Source organism: Loxodonta africana, unplaced genomic scaffold (genome assembly GCF_030014295.1).
Source record: "Loxodonta africana isolate mLoxAfr1 unplaced genomic scaffold, mLoxAfr1.hap2 scaffold_29, whole genome shotgun sequence".
NCBI lineage: Eukaryota > Metazoa > Chordata > Mammalia > Proboscidea > Elephantidae > Loxodonta > Loxodonta africana.
Window position 1 is genome coordinate 1,384,072 of NW_026975011.1, and position 21,315 is coordinate 1,405,386.

The 21,315-nt window shown below is 37.4% G+C and overlaps 1 protein-coding gene across 1 annotated transcript; it reads left to right on the forward strand.

Annotated features, from left to right (window-relative positions):
* Window positions 1-4,837: 4,837 nt before the first annotated feature.
* LOC135229390 (olfactory receptor 14A16-like) lies at window positions 4,838-16,477 on the forward strand. The gene has a single exon (XM_064278989.1). It carries the CDS (start codon window positions 13,356-13,358, stop codon window positions 14,310-14,312), a length of 957 nt encoding a protein of 318 aa, XP_064135059.1. The 5' UTR covers window positions 4,838-13,355; the 3' UTR covers window positions 14,313-16,477.
* The last annotated feature ends 4,838 nt before the right edge of the window (window positions 16,478-21,315 follow it).

Below are 21,315 nucleotides of genomic sequence, written 5' to 3' on the forward strand. Positions count from 1 at the left end.
GAAGTATCTATAAACCAAAAACCACTCACTGCTGTCACGTTGATTCTGGAATCTATAAAAAAAAAAAAAAATTTTTTTTTTTTGTATGTATAAATACAAATACATGGGTGCAGGTAAACATATTCATCGAAGACACAAATACAAATACTCCACAGGCATAACCAAACACCCTCCAAGATTGATTTTGGGTGTGAAAGCCTAAGATCATAGTCTCATGGGACATTTCAGTCAGTTGGTATAACATAGTTCACAAAACCATAATCTGCATCCTAGTGAACTGAATAACATGTGGGGTCTTAAAGGCTCGCTAGTGGCCATCTGAGACACAACTACAGGTCTCTATTTACCACAAGCAAAACAGTAAGAAGGTAACCAAAAGCTCAGAGAAGAAACAAGTCTAGGTGAGGCACAACCTCATCTACCCTGAGATAAAAAGAACCAGATGGTGTCTGGCTACCACTACTGACCATTCTGACCAGGGTCACAATAAATGTTCCCAGATAGAATGGGAGAAAAATGTGAGGCTGAACTTTTTTTTTTTTTTTAATTATAGTTTAGATGAAGGTTTACGGAACAACCTAGCTTCTCATTAAACAATTAGTACACATATTGTTTTCTGGCATTGGTTGCCAGCCCCATGACATGTCAAGAGAAAGAGGATGACACTGGATTAAAAGATAAGAGTGGAGATAGTAAAAAAGAGATTGATTTTGAATTTTTTAAAAGCAAATTAAATAGATTTGCTGTTGATATGATTTGAGAGAAATGAAAAAAGAGAGAAAGAGAAATTATGCATGAGTCCAATTTTTTTTTTTTTCTTAAAGCCTGATGTCACAGATAAGGGGCAGGTTTTGGGGGAAGGGAATGTTGAGAATCTAGTTACTTGTCATCATGTCAAGACAGATATCATCATCTGATCTCTAAGTGAAGGTGCTGGGCAGGAAGTAGGACAAGTGAGCCTGAGTTTCAGGAGAAAGCACAAAGTTAAATATAAATGTTTGGGAATCATCAGTATATTTATGATATTTGAAGACATGAGTTACCAATGAGGTAGGAGGGAAACAAATGCCTATGGGATCTTGGAGGATGACTGAAGAGGATTATTTAAGTAAGCTGGGTATAAGTCAAGTCATATATGATACTGTGAGAAAACAACCCAAAATGAAGACTAAGTGTTTCTCATTAGATTCATCAGTGTAGTGAGCACTGTTGACCTTATTGTGAGTTGTCTCACATAAATAGTGGGGACAAAAGCCTAGCTGAAATGGATTTATGAGAGAGTGGAAGGAGAGAATATCGAGACAAAGCATAGACAATCCATTTGAGAAGTTTTCTACAAATGTGAATATAGAGTCGAGGATGGAGTAAAAGAAGTTTGATTTTTAAAAATGTTTGTAGGCTAATGAGTATGATCCAATACTAGTGACATTGCAAGAATGGGTTAGAACAATTGAAGAAGCAAAATTCTTGAGAGGTTGAGGTCCTGCTTAAGGGTTGATTTTGCGTAGAAACAAGGCTAATTCATCCACTTTAATGAGATAGTAAGACAGGGAACAGAGGGGCCCCAAATCTGGAATCACATAAACCAATTAAAGTAACAAAGTAACAGGAATGGGCCATGGCACAGAAACAAAGCCATTCCCCTGAACAATGGGGCAGGGTATCAGAAAATAGCCCACAAACTCCCTTAAAGTTGTCTTTCAGAAGCAGCCGGATGAAACCAGCCCCAGGGACATGCGCAGAACATCCACCTGTGAAGGCTCTGTGACCTTCCATCAGGGGCAATGAGGGGCTGCAGCCACAGCTGGGGAATCAAACTCAGGGAGCCAGAGACTGCACAGGTGTGATGCCCCATCATAAGTCCCAGAGGCCTCCAGGAGAGGACTCATCTTAAAGGCATCTTAAAAAGCTGCTGCATGCACACCGCAGTTAACATATCTCCGCCCAGACAGGCCACTTGCCAGAAAACCCCACCTGTACCTGTGAATAAACATAAATCTTTTCCTGCCCCAAAATCTTTAAAAACCCATGCAAATCCTTTGTTCTGTGAGATGGAGGTAAGCATTGCCTAGGCCCTCCTTGTCTCCGCTTGCAAGCCTCTTTAATAAAGCTTTGCTTGTGTGGAAAATTCTCCGTGCCTTACCTGCTCATTCTTGACCAGCAGAGGCAAGAACCTTATTCAATTCTGGCAACAATAACAGGAGGGAAGACAGGGTCTGTGGGTACAGATATACCAGTTTTGTTTACTTTGTAGTGGGAAGGCTCTTACTTTCTCATTTTGACAAAAAATAATATTTGTCGTCTGAGACTAGGGTGGAAAGGCATCTGACTGATGGCAGTATTGATGTGTCACTTGAACTTTTGCACCATAAATTTAAGCAAAACCATTCAGTAAGGTGATGTCATTTTCTGAAAGATGTTAAACTGTTAAGGATTGACCCAAAGTAAGTAATGCTTTGGATTGAGTTAGATTTGAAATTTTACCAAGTGAGGAAGACAGACAGAAAGGACTAATGGAGTTAAAGCAATGTGAAAGGAAAGAATTATATTGGAAAAATGAGAAATAAAAATATAACAATTTAATCTGCCAATGATCATGAAATAAAAAACATGAAGACCTTAAAAGTGTGAAAGAAACTTGAAATGGAGAATTGTGTAACTGATGCTGCTGATAATAAAGCCATGGACTGAAGCTAAGCTTGAGAAAAATTAATCAAAATTCAATATGATGTTCAAAATGATATGTAATTATACACTATTCACCTTACACATTGGATTGTTGAAAGCACTCACAGAACTCAAGCAGTTTGTACTTGGAAAAGCTTTACTTTCACCTCATCACGCCCCTCTCTCACCCTCAGCTCCCCTCAGGTCCAAATCAAAAATCCAATTACTGTTGCTAAACAATGCTGACCAACTGGTATATCCTGCTCTGAAAGGACTCAGGGGCCCATGGTGACAGAGCACCATTCATCTTCGCTTTATAGATTACACAGTGTTGACCAAGGATGAGCAGCTCTAGGGATAAGCACCTGGCCTCTCCAGACTTGTTGTACAAGTGATGAGAGAAATTAATAAAAATAGAAGATAGACAATGGGAATCCAACATAAGGTCATTTTTTTTTTCTGAGGAAGAAATCACAACAAAATGAAAACAATAATTTTATAGCAAATTTGTTTTTATTGGCAGATTTAAAGTGTACGCTATGTTTCAGTAAACAGGAAATGCAGATTGGTGAACAAAAAGACATATATTGGTGAAAAATAAACCAAAAAAACCAATACCAAACCAGTTGCCCTCGGGTTGATTCTGACCCATGATTACCCTGTGTGTGTCAGGATAGCACTAAGCTCTATAGAGTTTTTAATGACTGTGATCTTTCAAAAGTAGTTCACCATGTCTTTCCTCTACTTCTGGGTGGTTTTGAACTGCCACTCTTTTGATTGGTACCCAAGTGCTAGACCATTTGTACCACCCAGGGACTCCATAGTAAAAAAAATGCTGGACAAAATAATAAAGAATAATCCTAAGGGCACAAACGCAAAACAAGAGTATTCTGAACAGTTGGTGTATTCACAACAGGAGAACATACTCTAAAATTCCCTGAGATAAATAAAAGCTGTGTGTTGGTTTTCATGCAAAACCCAAAAATATTTATTAAATTTAACAATCACCACTAGAATAACTAAAGTAAGATTACTATTGATTTAGAAGCAACTAAACAGGGAAACTTGATAAAGAGATGATATGACTGGAAGTTTAGGTGTATATATATATATTAATTTTAATAGTGAATACCCTTAACCAAATGAATACACCCAGTGCCGTCGTGTCGATTCCGACTCATAGCGACCAAATGAATAGTCAATATTAATCACAGTTGTTAATCTAGCAAAAAAGTTTAAAGAAATAATAAAATACATATTAACCTAACAAGGAAATTATAATCAGATAAAAAATTACCCCATGCTATTAGAGTGAAATTACATGCAAATAAAACGAATCAGAAATATACAGATTATATCAGAAAAGATTATATAGAAGAAGACTACAGAGTTAATCGCACAGCTTTATGTTGTATAGATAAATGGAAATGGAAAATGTGTTTAGATGAGGCAGTGTATCAACACACTTCAAAATGTTCTTGTCTCTTACCAGTAATTAATTGCCATGAGGTCGATTCCAGCACATGGACACCGCATGTGTGTCAGAGTAGAACTGTGCTCCATACAGTCTTTAATGTGTTTTCCAGAAATAGATCTTCGGGCCGTTCTTTCAAGGCAACTCTGGGTGGATTTGAGCCTCCAACCTTTTGGTTAGCAGCTGAGTATTTTAACCATTTCCACCTCTCAGCAACTCTTGTCTCTTAACTCAGTAATAGGTACTAAAGTAGTTTATCTTACTCGTAAACATAGAGTCGCTATGAATCAAAACTGACTGGACAGGACTTAACAACAACCAAACTCAGGACTGTGTAACACATCTATAAACACATGTTCTTTCCAAAGTTGTTTGTAAAAAGAAAAAAAGTAATGGAAGTAGAAATAACAACATAAGTGTTCATCGGTAGATCACCAAACAAACAAACACGCAAACGAACAAACAAACCCATTGCCACGCAGCCAAGGATTCTGACTCACAGCGACCCTGCAGGGGAGAGTAGAACTAACTGCCCCACAGAACTTCCAGGCAGCACCTGGTGGATTCGAACTGCCACCTTTCAGGTAGCAGTCAAGCTCTTAACTACTGCGCCACCACTAATAAGTGTTCATCAGTAGGACACAGATTAAACAAATTAGGACACATGCCTGAAAGAGAATGTTGTACTAAAAAAAAGGAGGGGTTGTACATAGCTGGATTTTTACAGATATGCATTGATCTGTGCATTAAAACGGTCTGAAATTATGTGTAAGACATAGTAGATGGTGCTCCTTTGTAAAAAAATATAGCGTATTTTATTGTGATATATTCAATACTACACAATTTACCCTTTTACAGTGAACAATTTAGAGTGTTTTAACATTTTCAGAGAATTGTGTAACCATCACCACTATCTCATTGTGGAACATTTTCATCACTTCTAAAAAACATCCTATACCCATTAATCCGGTCACTCCCCATTTTTCCATCCTCCTTGCTCCTAGTAGGCACCAATCTGGTTTTTTTCTGTACGGACTTGCCTGTTATATACATTTCATTAAAATGGAATTCTTTGGCCTTCTGTGAGTGGCATTTTTCAGCGAGCGTAGTGTTTTCATGACCCATGCATGTTATGTATCAGTACTTTGAGGGACAGAAACTGGGAGATATTAACAAGATACTGTCGATCATTTTGATTTTTAACAATACATACTAAGAAAAAAAAAAAGCTACACAACTGCCCCTTATGTTTCTGGAAACCAAGGAAATGTGTATAACTAAGGGAATATTAACCATTATTCAAAAGCAGGTTAAAAAATACAGCACAAAAACTGGTTATTTTCAGGGATCGAATAAGCTTTAGTAATTAGAAATCTATTAATACATTCACCATTAATTAAAGAAAATTATGCCATCACTAAAGTCAACACTGAATCTTAATAATAATTTAGCTGTTAATAATTTAGCAGTAGGTTTATTGTTAAGTGTGCATGACAGATACTTCCAATAATGACAGAAATAAGGAAAATACACTTGTTAGTCAATATATATTTTGTGTTTGTCTGTAAAGGTAGATATGTGAAATAAATACAGGTTTCGAAAATTGGAAGGGCAAAATTATCTTTATTCTTAGATGATTATCATTGTGTATCTGGAAAACTAAAAATAGCATATTGATATAATAAGGTAATTCAATAAGTGGTTGTTAGAAAAGTTACATAAATAAATGAGTGTTTTGTATATAATTAGATTGGTAATATCTGTGAAATATAATAGAAGAATAGATCCAAAATAGGTGAATAAATTATTTCAATCACTTGTATTAGCACCTAAGAAGAATTGTATAATGCTCCTTTGAAAAATACGTTAAAATACCAGAGTGATGTTAAAAAAAAAAAGTGGTGCTTAAAAAATAGGAAATTGTATCTTGGCTTTTTTCTTTTTTATATACTACAACCCAAATCACAGAAGGAAAGGAAACACATTTTCAAGCAAGCCTCCAAAGCCAGATCATTAAAGAAAAGGGCTAGCATATTTAACTCGATTAAATGAAAACTGTGTGCAAAATATCAGCACAGATAAAATTAAAAAACCTAACTTTTTCGCACTTAAGAAGTATGACAGTAAAAGGAGCTAAATTTCCTAACACACAGGATGTTTAAAGAAAGCAGTAAAATCAATATAAATAGGAAAAACATATGAAAAGATGTCTCACATAAAAATTAAGACTAACGGCTAGTGCACTTTTAAAGCTTGCTCAGGTTTACTGACAAATATATTCACATCGAAAGAATGAGGTGTTATACTTTTCCTTATCACAATGTTAAGGAATGCTGGTCCCAGGTAAAAAGCTAGAATAATCTGTGTCTTTTGAGATTTCCTTGCAGCTCTGGAGATAAATGAGTTAACTCCTGTAACGCCCCTTTCCTTCTGAGGACAGTGTGGTGGTTAATTTGGTTCTATTCCCAGGGTATGTTCTTACTCAACTCAAGGAGAAGTCGTAAAAATAGGGAGGAGGCATAGGCCAGAAATCCATGGTTTAGTCTACTATGCCCTACTATACTGAGATCATGTACTGTGGATGGAGGAACCTGGGTAAGGTCAGACAGTTCTTGTCTGTTTCTGTCTCCTACATCCCTTTTTCAACCCTAATCAAATGTCTTCACTTTTGTATACATTTTCTCATTTTTAAAGTGTGGGTAACAGGTCAGCTGTGAGGCTCCAAAATGATATGAGTAGGTGGGCAAAGTAAGAATGTGTTGAATATTAGCTGTTAGTGTCATCCCCTGGAAGTTCATGAGAAGAGATAGGAGGGGACCCCACAAAACTAGCCCTTTACCAGCTGTTGAACTTTTGTGTATCCTGTGCCCAGTGGTTAAGCCCTGGGCTACTAATGGAAAGATTGGTGGTTTGAATCCACCTAGTGGCTCTGTGGAAGAAAGACCTGGCAATCTGTTCCCAAAACCATTACAGCCTAAAAAATCCTCAGGGAGAGTTCTACTCTCTCACATGTGTTTGCTATGAGTTGAAATAAACTCAGTCACCTTTCAGCAATAGAAAGAATTAAGATATGAGGTCTATTTTAAATAAAGAGAAGCACCGTGCTAAAGAGGAAGGTGAATGTGTCATTTTTGCAAAAGCTGTTTTATGATGACAACCTGGCATACAGCTGAGTGTGTCTGAGTCCACAACGTTGTGTCAGACATTCTAGCACAGCAACTAGAAACCAGAGGTTTGGAGTGAGGCCACCTGTGTTCAAATTCCAGCTTCACCATTGTGTGAAGTGGGGCTAATCCCTTAAACTCTTTACAGGTCCAAGCCTTCAGTGTAATGGGCATGTAATAGATTGCTTTGAGCACAGGTGTAAGTTATGTTAAACACTGCATGGAGAGATCTTAGAACGTGGCCATTGCAGGGTGAGTGGTCAGGATCTCACTTTCCCAATAGTGCGTTTCTCAAACTGTGAATCATCCCTGACTTCTACCAGCATTCCAAAATAAAAATAAGGGGCTTTCTCAGATCCCCTTATTCTTAAGAAAACAAAACAATAGGCTGCTATACTTTGAAGAATCAGAGTTGGGGAATGGGATCCTAGTCAACTATAAGACACTTCCTCACCATGACCCTGGTACCTAGACTCTGGGTTATTTAAAAAGCAAGAAGGGGACCATTCACATGCAAAATTATTTGTGGGCCTAGAGAAATTTTAAGAGGCTTCTCAAAATATAAGAGTCTTTAATTTTATTCTGATAATGATTTGCTCTAGTTGATTTATCTGAATCTGTATATTAGTAAACTCTTCCTTGAGTTGGGTCAAAGACAGTTAAGTATAAGACATAGTTTCAAAACATACAGATTGGGGTCCGTAGTGAGTTCCAGGGAATTCATGATCAAAAAAAAAAAAAGAAATGACCACAAGATAGCATTGAACAACGATCTATTTATTGGTGTCACCCCCTCACCTTGCACTGGCAGACAAATGCAAGGGGCGGTTCCCCACAGCAAGAGGTCTTCCACAGGCAAGTGGGCTGCAGGGAGCTGACTGCCGATGAGTGAGGCAAGAACGTTCTTAAAACCAGTGGCGATTTTTCCTTGTTAGATGGTTTTATTTCATAATTAAAGATAAATGAGAAGTAAAATGGGTTGTCCATCTTCCCTGGGTAAGAACACTGTCATGCAGTAAGACCACCTCCTGCATTTGGCTGCCAATGACAGTATGGTTGTGGCACCAATAAATAGATTGTTGCTCAGTGCTGTCTTGCTGTCACCTCTTGTGGTCTAATAAGCAGAAGGGTTTGCTGTAAGGCTGGGGAACAGGGCACAGGTAGGCTAGGACAAAATGTGTCCCTGTGGGAAAGGGGCAGGGAAGCAAGGCCAGCACAGAGCAGCATATTCTCCCTCCCTCCCAATTTTGTAGCCAAGATGGAAAAATTTACAGCCACACCTCTGTATCTAAAATTTTATTTTAACCTTCATTTCACTTGCAGTCAATCAATAACATGTTGAAACTTTTCATTCATTCTCTTTATCTTGTGTAAGTTATTTTGTGTCTTTTCTTTCCCTTTCATTCTTATTGTGACTACTTATTCCAGGCCATCTTTTAATAACTCATACCTATACTATCAGGATACTATCCTGACTTGTCTCTCTACCTTAAAAATATCTTCCTTGCAAAGGTTACTAAATATGGGGAGCAGTTATCTTTCAGAAAATTCTACCTCTGTTACTCTGTTTTTAGATATGAACCTATTATCCATCCCCTCAACTCTCCTCTCCCTCTTACCCTAGACCAATTTAGGGACCCTTGTTCTACAGAGTGTTCTTCCTACACACCCTTCAGGCTGCCGAGGTTCTGCTTTGTTCACACCATGTTGCCTGGATTAAAAGATCTCTCCACTTTTTCCTTCCAAAATATTTCCCATTTTTCAAGTGTTAATTATTTTATTTCCCATATTTTTTATATGAAATATACCTTAATTCCCTCATCTCTCCTGAAGCACACACTGTACACCCTCATTTGTCCCAATAGACAGCATCTTGCATGTTTATTACAATTTTTTGTTAAGAAAACATGTATTACTTGTTAAGCAATTAAAATGTAAATTCAGAGCATTGTTAAAATAATCAAAACTCAACAAAATTGAAACATAAGGTTTATTCTGAGTAGTTATTCTATATACATATAGGGAAACCATTGTGATTCCGAATAAAAAAAAAAAGCAAACGGTGAGACTTAAAAAAAGAGACTTTTTTTTTTTTAAAAAAAAAAAAAGAGACTTAGGCTAGTTAAAATGAAGCTTATAAGTAGAAGAGGAGGGAGACGAATAGAAGATGAACCATTGTCTAATCCTAACGTGATAGATTGTAAGTTGCCCTCCCTGCTTTTACTGCAATCAGTTGATATCAGGTCACAAGGTGGTCTCTGTCCCTCCACCCACCTGCAACCATTATACCTTTTGAAATTTAAATTAAATAAAACTGGCTTTGGAGAGGAAAAAAAAATTGGGGATGACAGAAGCACCCGGCAAGATTGATTTGGGGTCAGGAATTTTTATGGCTAATATTTGATTTTGTGGGTAGGAAAAAATTGTAAAATCAAAGGAAGATGTCTGTTTCTAATTTTCCTCTCTGACAATTTTAATTTTGAGATAAACAACTGGATCTCCAAAGACAAGTTGAGATTGTTGCTGAGAGCTAATTTTGGCTGAGTGATGATACAGCCAAAGGAGACTTTAAAGACAGAGCCAAAGAAAAGTAAAAGACTTTTTTTTTTTCTGGAGGGGGGACCTAGTTTTAAGAGAAAAACAACATGAAAATTTGGCAGTGAAAAAGACAAAGACATTTGATTAATGGCTAGATGCGATCCATATACCCTTAAGGCACTGGCTCTCAAACTCTAGGGAACATCAAAGTCATTTGTATTTATCTTTTATATTTATTTTGTTTCATCTTATCTAAAAAATATGAACTTGAATAGATGTTTTAATTACTCAACACAATTAAAGCACATCTCACTGGACCCCATGCCAGAGTTTCTGATTCAGCAGATCTAGGGCACATTGAGCCAAGAAAATTTGCCTTTATAACAAGTTCCTAAGTGATGCTGCTCTTGTGGAGCCAGGGGTCACTGGTCTAGGGAACTGGGAGCTGAGGACAGACAATTTTGGTAAGAAGTATAAAGTTATTTGTTGCAAATCCTGAGGTGAGTTCATAGAGAAAATGAATGTATGAAGGGATCACACTGATTTTGGAAAACAGAAGGTCATTTACAGACTTCGTTTTGTTTTTTGTTTGTTAGCTGCTTCACTGGTTTTACAACATAAGTTATCAGTGGGTTTGTGGAGGAGATAGATGAATTGGAAGGTGGTAACAGATATCAAACAATTTTCAGGAAGTTTTGTTAGTGGGTATGAAGTATACGGTGGGAGAAATTATTTATGGGGGAACAGCGTTATGCAGAATTGACTTTGAAGGGTTAGATGAGTTGATTCTGACTCATAACCACCTTATGTACGACAGAAGGAAACACTGCACAGTCCTGCAACACCCTCAGAATTGTTATACTTGAGCCCATTATTGCAGCCACTGTGTTAATTCATCTTCTTGAGATTTCTACTTTTTTGCTGACCCTTTACCAAACATGATGTCCTTCTCTAGGGACCCGTTCCTCCTGATAACATGTCCAAAGTATGTGAGATGAAGTCTCACCATCCTTGCTTCTAAGGACATTCTGGCCGTACTTCTTCCAACATGGATTTGTTCATTCTTCTGGCAGTCCATGATATATTCAGTATTCTTCACCAACACCATGATTCAAATGCATCAGTTTTTCTTAGGTCTTCCTTATTCCTCGTCCAGCTGTTGTATGCATATGAGGCTATTGAAAAATGCCATGGCTTGGGTCAGGCGCACATTAGTCCTCAAAATGACATCTTTGTTTTTAAACACTTTAAAGAGACCTTTTTCTGCAAATTTACCTAATGCAATATGTCGTTTGATTCCTTGACTACTGCTTCTATAGGTTCTAAAACCAAAACCAAACCTGTTGCTGTGAAGGTGATTCCAACTCATAGTGACCCTTACAAATAACATCAACATTTTTGCTGAGCTTTTGAGTATTTACTTGCATAATGGTATTCAAAATGTAGGAAAGAAAGGAAAAAGTGAGATAGCAAACCCTCGGGTGCATAAATTATATCATGATCAAGACAAAAGGCATAACTTCCATATCGATGGTATTAAAAACAAACAAACCATTTGCCATTCAGTTCCCACTCATAGTGACCCTATAGGACAGAGTGGAACTGCTCCAATGGGTTTCCAAGGAGTGGCTGGTAGATTCGAACTGCCTACCTTGTGGTTATCATCCAAACGTTTAATCTCTGTGTCTCCAGGGCCCCATCAGTTGTATAGTTTGAGAAAAGCAAACGTGCATTCATTGAATAGATTAGATTAAGAATCCAAAATACTGGGCAAAATTATGGATATAGTTGGCATGGCCTCATAGTGGGATTCTGCACAGGTTACCTCCCCTGAATGTCACTTATGAATGTATCAATTAAACAGTTATACTAAGACATCAGTGTAGATTCCATTGTACAGTACAGCACTATGGATATATAAAGGAAGGAACAACTCTTCCTCTAAGACAAGTGGAAATGAAGACAAAAATAAGAGAGAAAGAGAGTATATTGGTGGAGAAACAAAGGAAATCTTTACTATTCTTAGCCTCGGAGATGATGGAGTAACCCACTGAGAAAGGAGAGAATGGGAAGAGTGGTGAGAGCTAAGGACAGCTGGGAAGAATGTGCTAGGAGAATAGCAAGGTGAAAAGGAAAGCTGACCAAGCAGTAATGAATAACAACACTTAATAAATGACTCCAAGAAATTTTATTGGCCTAGGTAATTAAGCAGGAAATTTGGCTGAAAACACCTGATTCACTGAACAAGCTCCTAGAAGCCAACAGCAGCAACATTGTGGAATCGGCCTAGAAGACAAACACTTCTAAGACATGTGAAATGAATGTGAGTACTTTTTCTGCACAATTCAAATACTTCAGTTCTACTTTGAAGTGATCAGTAAATTTAGGGACAGGTTTTGATAAAATATAAAATGATAGAGAATAGAGGGTAGTTTTCTGTTGTCCATGTCCCTAATAAATTGCCCAAATATTTCTATCTAAGATATCTCAAATCCTTTCATAAGGTTTGACTCTAAGTGTCAGTGGTTGCTATCTATTTCAGATCATAAAGACAACTTTTTTTAAAGAACATAAAATATAATTGACATACATATATAAAGCAAGTACATGCCAAATATTTTACTTAATTCATTAATGATTGACAGAATTAGATATCCAACTGATTCAGCATCAAAATGAAAATTTCACGTATAAAAGGCCAAACAAGCAAGGCTGAGAAAAATAACAAGTAGGTGCAAAACAGGTCTATCTACAGAGAAAATATGAATTACTCTCCACTAAAACAAAACTAATTTGTATTTCTAAGGACAATAATTTGCACTATTAACAGTTTAATACAACTTTCCCAATTGTAGGATAGCTCAAAGACAAATACAAAGATAACCCAGTGTCCTAGACAGGAAAATCAGTTTTTTCCCTATTTCAGAAGTTTTCACGATTTTTCCTGATACTGGCACAAAGAAGGGAGATGAAATGAGTAGTGAAAATGGTATTAGTTAAGTGTCTTCTTATCAAATAATTATGGTGATAATTTGTATATGCATTATTTAATTGAATCAAAAGAATGATCCAATGATAACGCTTACACAGTAGGTTGAATAAGGGTACTCAAAAAATGTATATGAGATCACAAAGCTTGTAAACAGCTGATCTAAAATTTGTACTCAGGACTGACTGGTCCCAAATTTGTGCACTTTCTCACTACATATTTCAATACAAGGTATATGAAATTCTATTTGAATTAGATGTGGAATATGGGCCTTAATCAACATAGAATGACAAGGTGGATGATTTGGACTTGACTGATAACCATTTTCAGTCATTCAGTTAATGGGATTATTTGTGTTCAATTACCTCCTGAAGACTTGGTGGTGTTACTCTTGTATGGCATGGAATACCTGCACATGTTTCAGAGAAAGTGAACCTGAGAAAGTAGAAGAGTAAACTCCCTTGACTAAATCACAAGTTGTTCATTTTATTTTTTTAGAGTCATTGATTAAACACCCAGAGAAATGAACAACTTCACCTCTGTGACCATGTTCTTCCTAATGGGGTTTTCTGATGTTCGGGAGATCCAGATCTCACATGCTGTGTTGTTTTTGCTGCTATACCTGGCAGCTGTACTGGGGAACGTTCTCATCATCACTCTCACAAGCAAGGATCATCGGCTCCACACCACTATGTATTTCTTCCTGCAGAACTTGTCCTTTCTGGATCTCTGCCTCATTTCCATCACTGTTCCCAAATCCATCGCAAACTCTCTGGCTAATCACACCACCATCTCATTTCTCGGCTGTGTTTCACAGGTATTTTTCTTCTTCCTCTCAGCCACTACAGAAGTATCTCTACTCACAGTGATGTCTTATGACCGCTACGTTGCCATCTGCCACCCACTGAGGTATGAAGTCATCATGAGCCATGGAGCCTGTGTGCAGATGGCAGCTTCCTCATGGGTCAGTGGAGTTCTCAATGCAATTCTGCACACAGCTTCTACCTTCTCCATACCTGTGTGTGGGTCTCCTGAAGTTCATCAGTTCTTCTGTGATGTTCCACAACTGCTGTCCCTAGCCTGTTCTTATAATACTGTGGAATTAGTAGTCATTGTGCTCAGCCTGGTGTTAGATTTTGGCTGTTTTGTGTTTATTGATATCTCTTACATTCACATCTTCTCCACTGTTCTGAGAATCCCATCCAGAGAAGGCAGGTCTAGAGCTTTCTCCACGTGCTTGCCTCACCTCACTGTTGTGACTCTCTTTCTCTTTTCTGGTTTTTTTGCCTATTTACGACCTTTACCCAAATCTCCATCACCCTTGGATTTGCTGGTGTCGGTATTCTATACTACAGTGCCACCCATCATGAATCCCATCATCTACAGTCTGAGAAATAAGGATATGAAGATGGCATTAAAGAAACTTAAAGAGTGGGCATTGCCCTTCAAATTAGGAGAGTTAATGCCACATATATCATGATCTTTCAATCACTGACAGAATTGTCTGAATAATCTGGTTGCCTAGTCTGAAAATAATATTGGATATTTAAAGTAAGAACTACCATGAAAACTCTTTAAATTGCTATTAATGGGCACTGTCTATTAGTAGATGAAGTGAGTGGAAAAACCAGTAGTTCCATTTATAATTGGGCAGATATATGCTAACCTTGTATTTATCATGTTAATTGAAAAACAAACAATAAACAATTATTTTCCAGTTAGTTCTGACTCTTGGTGACTACATTTGTGGAGAGTACAACTGGGTCCATAAGGTTTTCAAGGCTGTGACCTTTCAGAACCTGATGTCTGGCCTTTCTTCGGAGGCCTCTGGGTGAGTTTAAACATTCGGCCTTTCAATTAGTTGTTGAGGACTTAACCATTTGGTGCAGTGGTTAAGAGCTATATCTGCTAACCAAAATGTTGGCAGTTTGAATCTACTGTTGGCTCCTTAGAAATCCTATGGGGCTGTTCTACTCAGTCTTATATGGTTGTTATGAGTCAGAATCTACTCGGCTGCAATGGGTTTGTACGATTTTTGTTTTTGTTTGTTTGCTGTTTTTTTTTTAAGACTCCTTATAGGGACACTTTTGAATTCGAACAATGCTTCATGACTTCTGGATATTCAACTCACTTATGATCATAACACTATTTCTCTATTCCTGATGTAGTGTTATACTTTCCTGCTCCAGTTATGAGATTACCTTTACTTAGATTTCTTCAGCCTAGTCCACTTTCTCCTGTTAGATGTTTTCTTAATACCATTTCCCTATCTATCGTAGAACTTACCTTAGTTGTAATTTGAGATTTATTTCTCTAAGGCTTTGTTATGTTTTTCTTCATTACACTGTGTGATCCTTGTGGACAGGGGCTGTATCTCTTATGTCTTGCTTAGTGTGTGGCCTAGAATAGAAATAAAGTGAGTATTTATTTAATATATTAATGGACAATATCTACGTCTTTTCCTGGTCCCACAAAACTTTTATTATTTCTTTATCATTAATCTGAGCTTAACCTGGAAACTCTGGTGGTGTAGTGGTTAAGTGCTACGGCTGCTAACCAAGAGGCTGGCAGTTCGAATCCACCAGGCGTTCCTTGGAAACTCTATGGGGCAGTTCTACTCTGTCCTATAAGGTAGCTATGAGTCGGAATCGACTCGATGGCAGTGGGTTTGGTTTTGGTTTTTGAGCTTAATCTATTATCTCTATATTTGTAATGGATTGAGTTCTAATTTATTCCAAAGGTAATGGATTATAATAAGTTCTGTGGTAGTTATGGACCTATGCACATATGTAGTTCACATGATCAGAAACTGTATTTTCCACATGGGCAAATAACTAATGTGTTTGTGCAATATAGAGAGATAAAGCATTTGTGTGATTGAGTGGATATGTATGCATTTTGTAGAAAAAAGTATTTACATGACTGTAAAATACACTGGCTCATGTTCAGGCAGTTGAAATGTACCATATACATGCATGTTGTGTAGCAAATGAACTGACCTCATCCGCTGCGAGAAGCCCCATTTATTCTACTTATATCCCCGCATGTTAGGCTTTTCTCAGTTTCGACTTGAGTGTCTCTTCCATCCAAAACCAAATAAAATTTAATGATGTATTTGTTGACATTATTGGGGATTTGCATTGGCAGAGTACTTTTCCTGGAAACGTGAACATCTTCAATCTTGCATATGGTAGTCAGAATGGTGCAAAAGTTGTGTAAGTCCTAATTTGCAGAACCGTAAATATATTACCTTACATGGACAAAAGGGACTTTGCTGATGTTATTAAGGTTAAGGACCTTAATATGGAAAATTATCCTGGGTTATCCAGGTGGGAACAACCTAATCCCATAAATTCTTAAAATCAAAGGAACTTTTTCAACAGAAGTCAGAAAACCAGATAGATGGCATTGTGAGAGGAACTTGACCAGCAACTGCTGTCTTTGAAGATTGCAGAAGGTGTCCATGATTCAAAAATACCCATGGCCTCTTGAATCTGAAAACTTTAAGGACACAATTTTTCCAGAAAAGAATGAATCCCATCAAAACCTTGATTTTAGCCCAGTGAGACTCAAGTTGAACTTCTGATCTTCTTTCTATTGGGTCACTATGAGTCGACTGTGACTCAGCAGGAACAGGTTTTTTTTTGTTTTATTCACATATGTAAAAATTATAAATTTATATTTAATTAATATAAATTATAAACTAATTTGTTAAAATAAATTATAAATATTTATATGTTATATATCAGATAGATAATGCAAATATATTTATATGTAAACATATATATATATATATATAAAATCACTAATCATAGGCTGCGTAGAAAAAAATAGCTAGAAGGCTGTGCTCCAAAAATGCTAAAACTGGTTATGCTTCTCAGTGGTGAGATTATGAATAATTTGTATCATCTTTTTGCTTATCTATGATTTCTATTTATCTACAATAAACATTCATTTTTTACATAATCAAAAAAATTTCTGATCTTCTGAACTATAAGATTATAAATTTGTGTTATATTAAACCACTAAATCTGTGGTAACTTCTTACTGCAGCAAAAGAAAAGTAATACACTGCACAAAATTCAGTGCTTCATTATTATGCTATCATATTTGAGCTGCTATGCATTTGATAGAGATAAAAGGAGAAGACAGAAATATTGCTATATTATATCTGAAAATCTCAAAACGCCTATTAACTGTAGAATGGATAAATTTTTGGCATCCCCCAAAAAGTCAACACTACTCAGCAATGGAAATGAAAAATCTACATCTATACAAAAATGGGCATAAGTCTCACAAATATAAAATTGAGAAAAAAAAAAAAGCAAAGAAGGCTATAAGTTGTAGGATGTCACGTTTCATATAAAGATTAAAAACAGTCTCTATGCTGCCTGAGGTATGGGATAGATTCACCACAGGGCTTGTAAATAAAAAGAGGCATGAAAGGGGCTTCTAAGGTGCAGTATTTTTCTACTTCATGATTTGAATGCTGGTAACATGGATATAGGCAGTTTATAAAAATGCATCCAGCTGTATTCATATAATATGTTCAAGTTTCTACTTGTAATACATAGATTTTTTTTTTTTTTACTGTACTTTAGGTGAAGGTTTACAGAACGAACTAGTTTCTCATTAAACAACTAGTACACATATTGTTTTATGACATTGGTTGCCAACCCCACGATGTGTCAACACTCTCCCTTTCTTGAACTTGGGTTTCCTGTTACCAGCTTTCCTGTTCCTTCCTGCCTTGACGTCCTTGCCCCTGGGCTGGTGTGCCCATTTAGTCTCATTTTGTTTTATGGGCCTGTCTAATCTTTGGCCGAAGGATGAACCTCAGCAGTGACTTCATTACTGAACTGAAAGGATGTCCTGGGGCCATATTCTTGGTTTTTTTTTTTTTCCCAGTCTCTGTCAGAACAGTAAGTCTGTTTTTTTTGTTTGCTTGTGAGTCAGAATTTTGTTCTCCATTTTCCCCCAGCTCTGTCTGGGTGTGATCCTTGTCAGAGCAATTGGTGGTGGTAGCCAGTCACCATCTATACTCATTCTGGTATAGGATGTAGTACCTTGGTCCATTAGACATTTGGGCTAATCTTTCCCTTGTGTCTTTGGTTTTCTTCATTCCCCCTTTCTCCAGATGGAGTGAGACCAATGCAGTATCTTAGATGGCCGCTCGCAAGCTTTTAAGATACCAGGTGCTACTGACCAAAGTAGAATGTAGAACATTTTCTTTATAAACTACGTTATGCCAACTGAGCTAGATGTTCCCTGAGACCATGGTCACCACAGCCCTTTGTCCAGAAATTCGGTCCCTCAGGAAGTTTGGATGTGTCTATGGAGCTTCCATGACCTTGCCCTGAACAAGTTGTGTGACTTCCCTAGTATTGTGTACTGTCTCACCCTTCACAAAAGTTACCACTTATTTATTGTCCATTTAATGTTTTTCCATCACCACCCTTCCCCTTCCTTGTAACCATCAAAGGTTGTTTCTTTTTTGTGTATAAACCTTTTCATGAATTAAAAAAAAAATTATTGCACTTTAGCTGAAGATTATAGAGCAAACAAGTTTCCCATTAAACAATTAATTCTCATATTGTTTTTTGACATTGGTTGCCAACCCCATGACATGCCAACACTCTCCGCTTCTTGACCTTGGGCTCATCATTTCTAGCTTTCTATCCCCTCCTACCTTCTTTACTTTGTCCCTGGGCTGGTGAGCCCATTTAGTCTCATTTTGTTTTATGGGCCTGTCTAATTTTTAGCTGAAGGTTGAATCACAGGAGTGACTCCATTACCGAGCTATAGGGGTGTCTGGGGGCCATACTCTCAATGTTTCTTCAGTCTCTGTCAGACCAGTAAATCTGGTCCTTTTAAAAATTTTACGAGTTATAATTTTGTTCTACATTTTTCTCCAGATCTGTCCAGGACCCTCGAATGTGATCCTGTCAGAGCAGTCAATGGTGGTAACTGGGCACCATCTAGTTGTACTGGACTCAGTCTTGTGGAGGCTGTAGTAGTTGTGTTCCATTAGTCCTTTAGATTAATCTTTCCCTTGTGTCTTTGGTTTTGTTTTTTCTCTCTTTCTCTGGAGAGATTGAGACCAGTGGAGTATCTTAGATGGCAGCTCACGAGCTTTTAAGGCCCCAGACGTTGCTGACCAAAATAAAATGTAGGACATTTTTGTTTATAAACTATGTTATGCCAGTTGAGCTAGATGTTCAAGGAGACCATGGTTCCACATCCCTCTGCCCAACAATTTGGGTAATGAATAAGGAAGACCGAAGAAGAGTTGACGCCTTTGAATTGTGGTGTTGGCGAAGAATATTGAATATACCATGGACTGCCAAAAGAACGAACAAATCTATCTTAGAAGAAGTACAACCAGAATGCTCCTTAGAAGCAAGGATGGCGAGTCTGCATCTTACATACTTTGGACATGTTGTCAGGAGGGATGAGTCCCTGGAGAAGGAAATCATGCTTGGCAAAGTACAGGGTCTGTGGAAAAGAGCAAGGCCCTCAATGAGGTGGATTGACACAGTGGCTGCAACAATGAGCTCAAGCATAACAACGATTGTAAGGATGGCACAGGACTGGGCAGCGTTTCGTTCTGTTGTGCATAGAGTCACTACGAGTCAGAACTGACTCAATACACCTAACAACAACAACATATCCCTCATGAACACAGATGCAAAAATCCTCAGCAAAATTCTAGCCAATAGAATTCAACAACATATCAAAAAAATAATTCACCATAATCAAGTGGGATTCATACCAGGTATGCAGGGATGGTTCATTACTTGAAAAAAAAAAATTAATGTAATCCATCACATAAACAAAACAAAAGATAAGAATCACATGATTCTATCAATTGATGCAGAAAAGGCATTTGACAAAGTTCAACACTCATTCATGATAAAAACTCTCAGCAAAATAGGAATAGAAGGAAAATTCCTCAACATAATAAAGGGCATTTATGCAAAGGCAACAGCCAACATTACACTAAATGGAGAGAGCCTGAAAGCATTCCCCTTGAGACTGGGAACCAGAAAAGGATGCCCTTTATCACCGCTCTTATTCAACATTGTGCTGGAAGTCCTAGCCAGAGCAATTAGGCAAGACAAAGTAATAAAGGGCATCCAGATTGGCAAGGAAGAAGTAAAATTATCTCTATTTGCAGACGACACGATCTTATACACAGAAAACCCTAAGGAATCCTCCAGAAAACTACTGAAACTAATAGAAGAGTTCAGCAGAGTATCGGGATACAAGATAAACATACAAAAATCAGTTGGATTCCTCTACACTAACAAAAAGAACATCAAAGAGGAAATCACCAAATCAATACCATTTACTGCAGCCCACAGGAAGATAAAATACTTAGGAATAAATCTTACCGGAGATGTAAAACACATACAAAGAAAACTACAATACACTTCTGCAAGAAACCAAAAAGACCTACATAAGTGGGAAAACATACCTTGATCGTGGATAGGAAGGCTTAACATTATAAAAATGTCTGTTCTACCAAAAGCGATCTATACATTTGATGCAATTCCGACCCAAATTCCAATGACATTCTTTAATGAGATGGAGAAACAAATCATCAACTTCATATGGAAGGGAAAGAGGCCCCAGATAAGTAAAGCCTTGCTGAAAAAGAAGAACAAAGTGGGAGGCCTTACTCTACCTGATTTTAGAACCTATTATACCATCGCAGCAGTCAAAACAGCCTGGTACTGTTACAACAACTGATACGTAGACCAATGGAACAGAATTGAGAATCCAGACATAAATCCATCCACATACAAGCAGTGGATATTTGACAAAGGCCCCAAAACAGTTAAATGGGGAAAAGACAGTCATTTTAACAAATGGTGCTGGCATAACTGAATATACATCTGCAAAAAGATGAAACAAGACCCATACCTCACTCCATGCACAAAAAACTAACTCAAAATGGATCAAAGACTTAAATATAAAATCTAAAACCATAAAGATCATGGAAGAAAAAATAGGGACAATGTTAGGAGCCCTAATACATGACATAAACAGCATACAAATCATTATTAACAACGCAGAAGAAAAACTAGATAACTGTGAGCTCATAAAAATCAAACGCCTATGCTCATCCAAATACTTCACCAAAAGAGTAAAAAGATTACCTACAGACTGGGAAAAAGTTTTTAGCTATGACATTTCTGGTCAGCGCCTGTTCTCTAAAATCTACATGATACTGCAAAAACTCAACTGCAAAAATACAAATAACCCAATTAAAAAATGGGCAAAAGATATGAACAGACACTTCACTAATGAGGACATTCAGGTAGCCAACAGATAGATGAGGAAATGTTCATGATCATTAGCCAGTGGAGAAATGCAAATCAAAACTACAAGGAGATTCCATCTCAGTCCAACAAGGCTGGCATTAATCAAAAAAACACAAAACAGTAAATGTTGGAGAGGCTGTGGAGAGATTGGAAAAC

Coding starts and splice junctions, on each gene's coding strand:
- LOC135229390 (XM_064278989.1), top strand. CDS start 13,356: ATGAACAACTTCACCTCTGTGACCATGTTCTTCCTAATGGGGTTTTCT.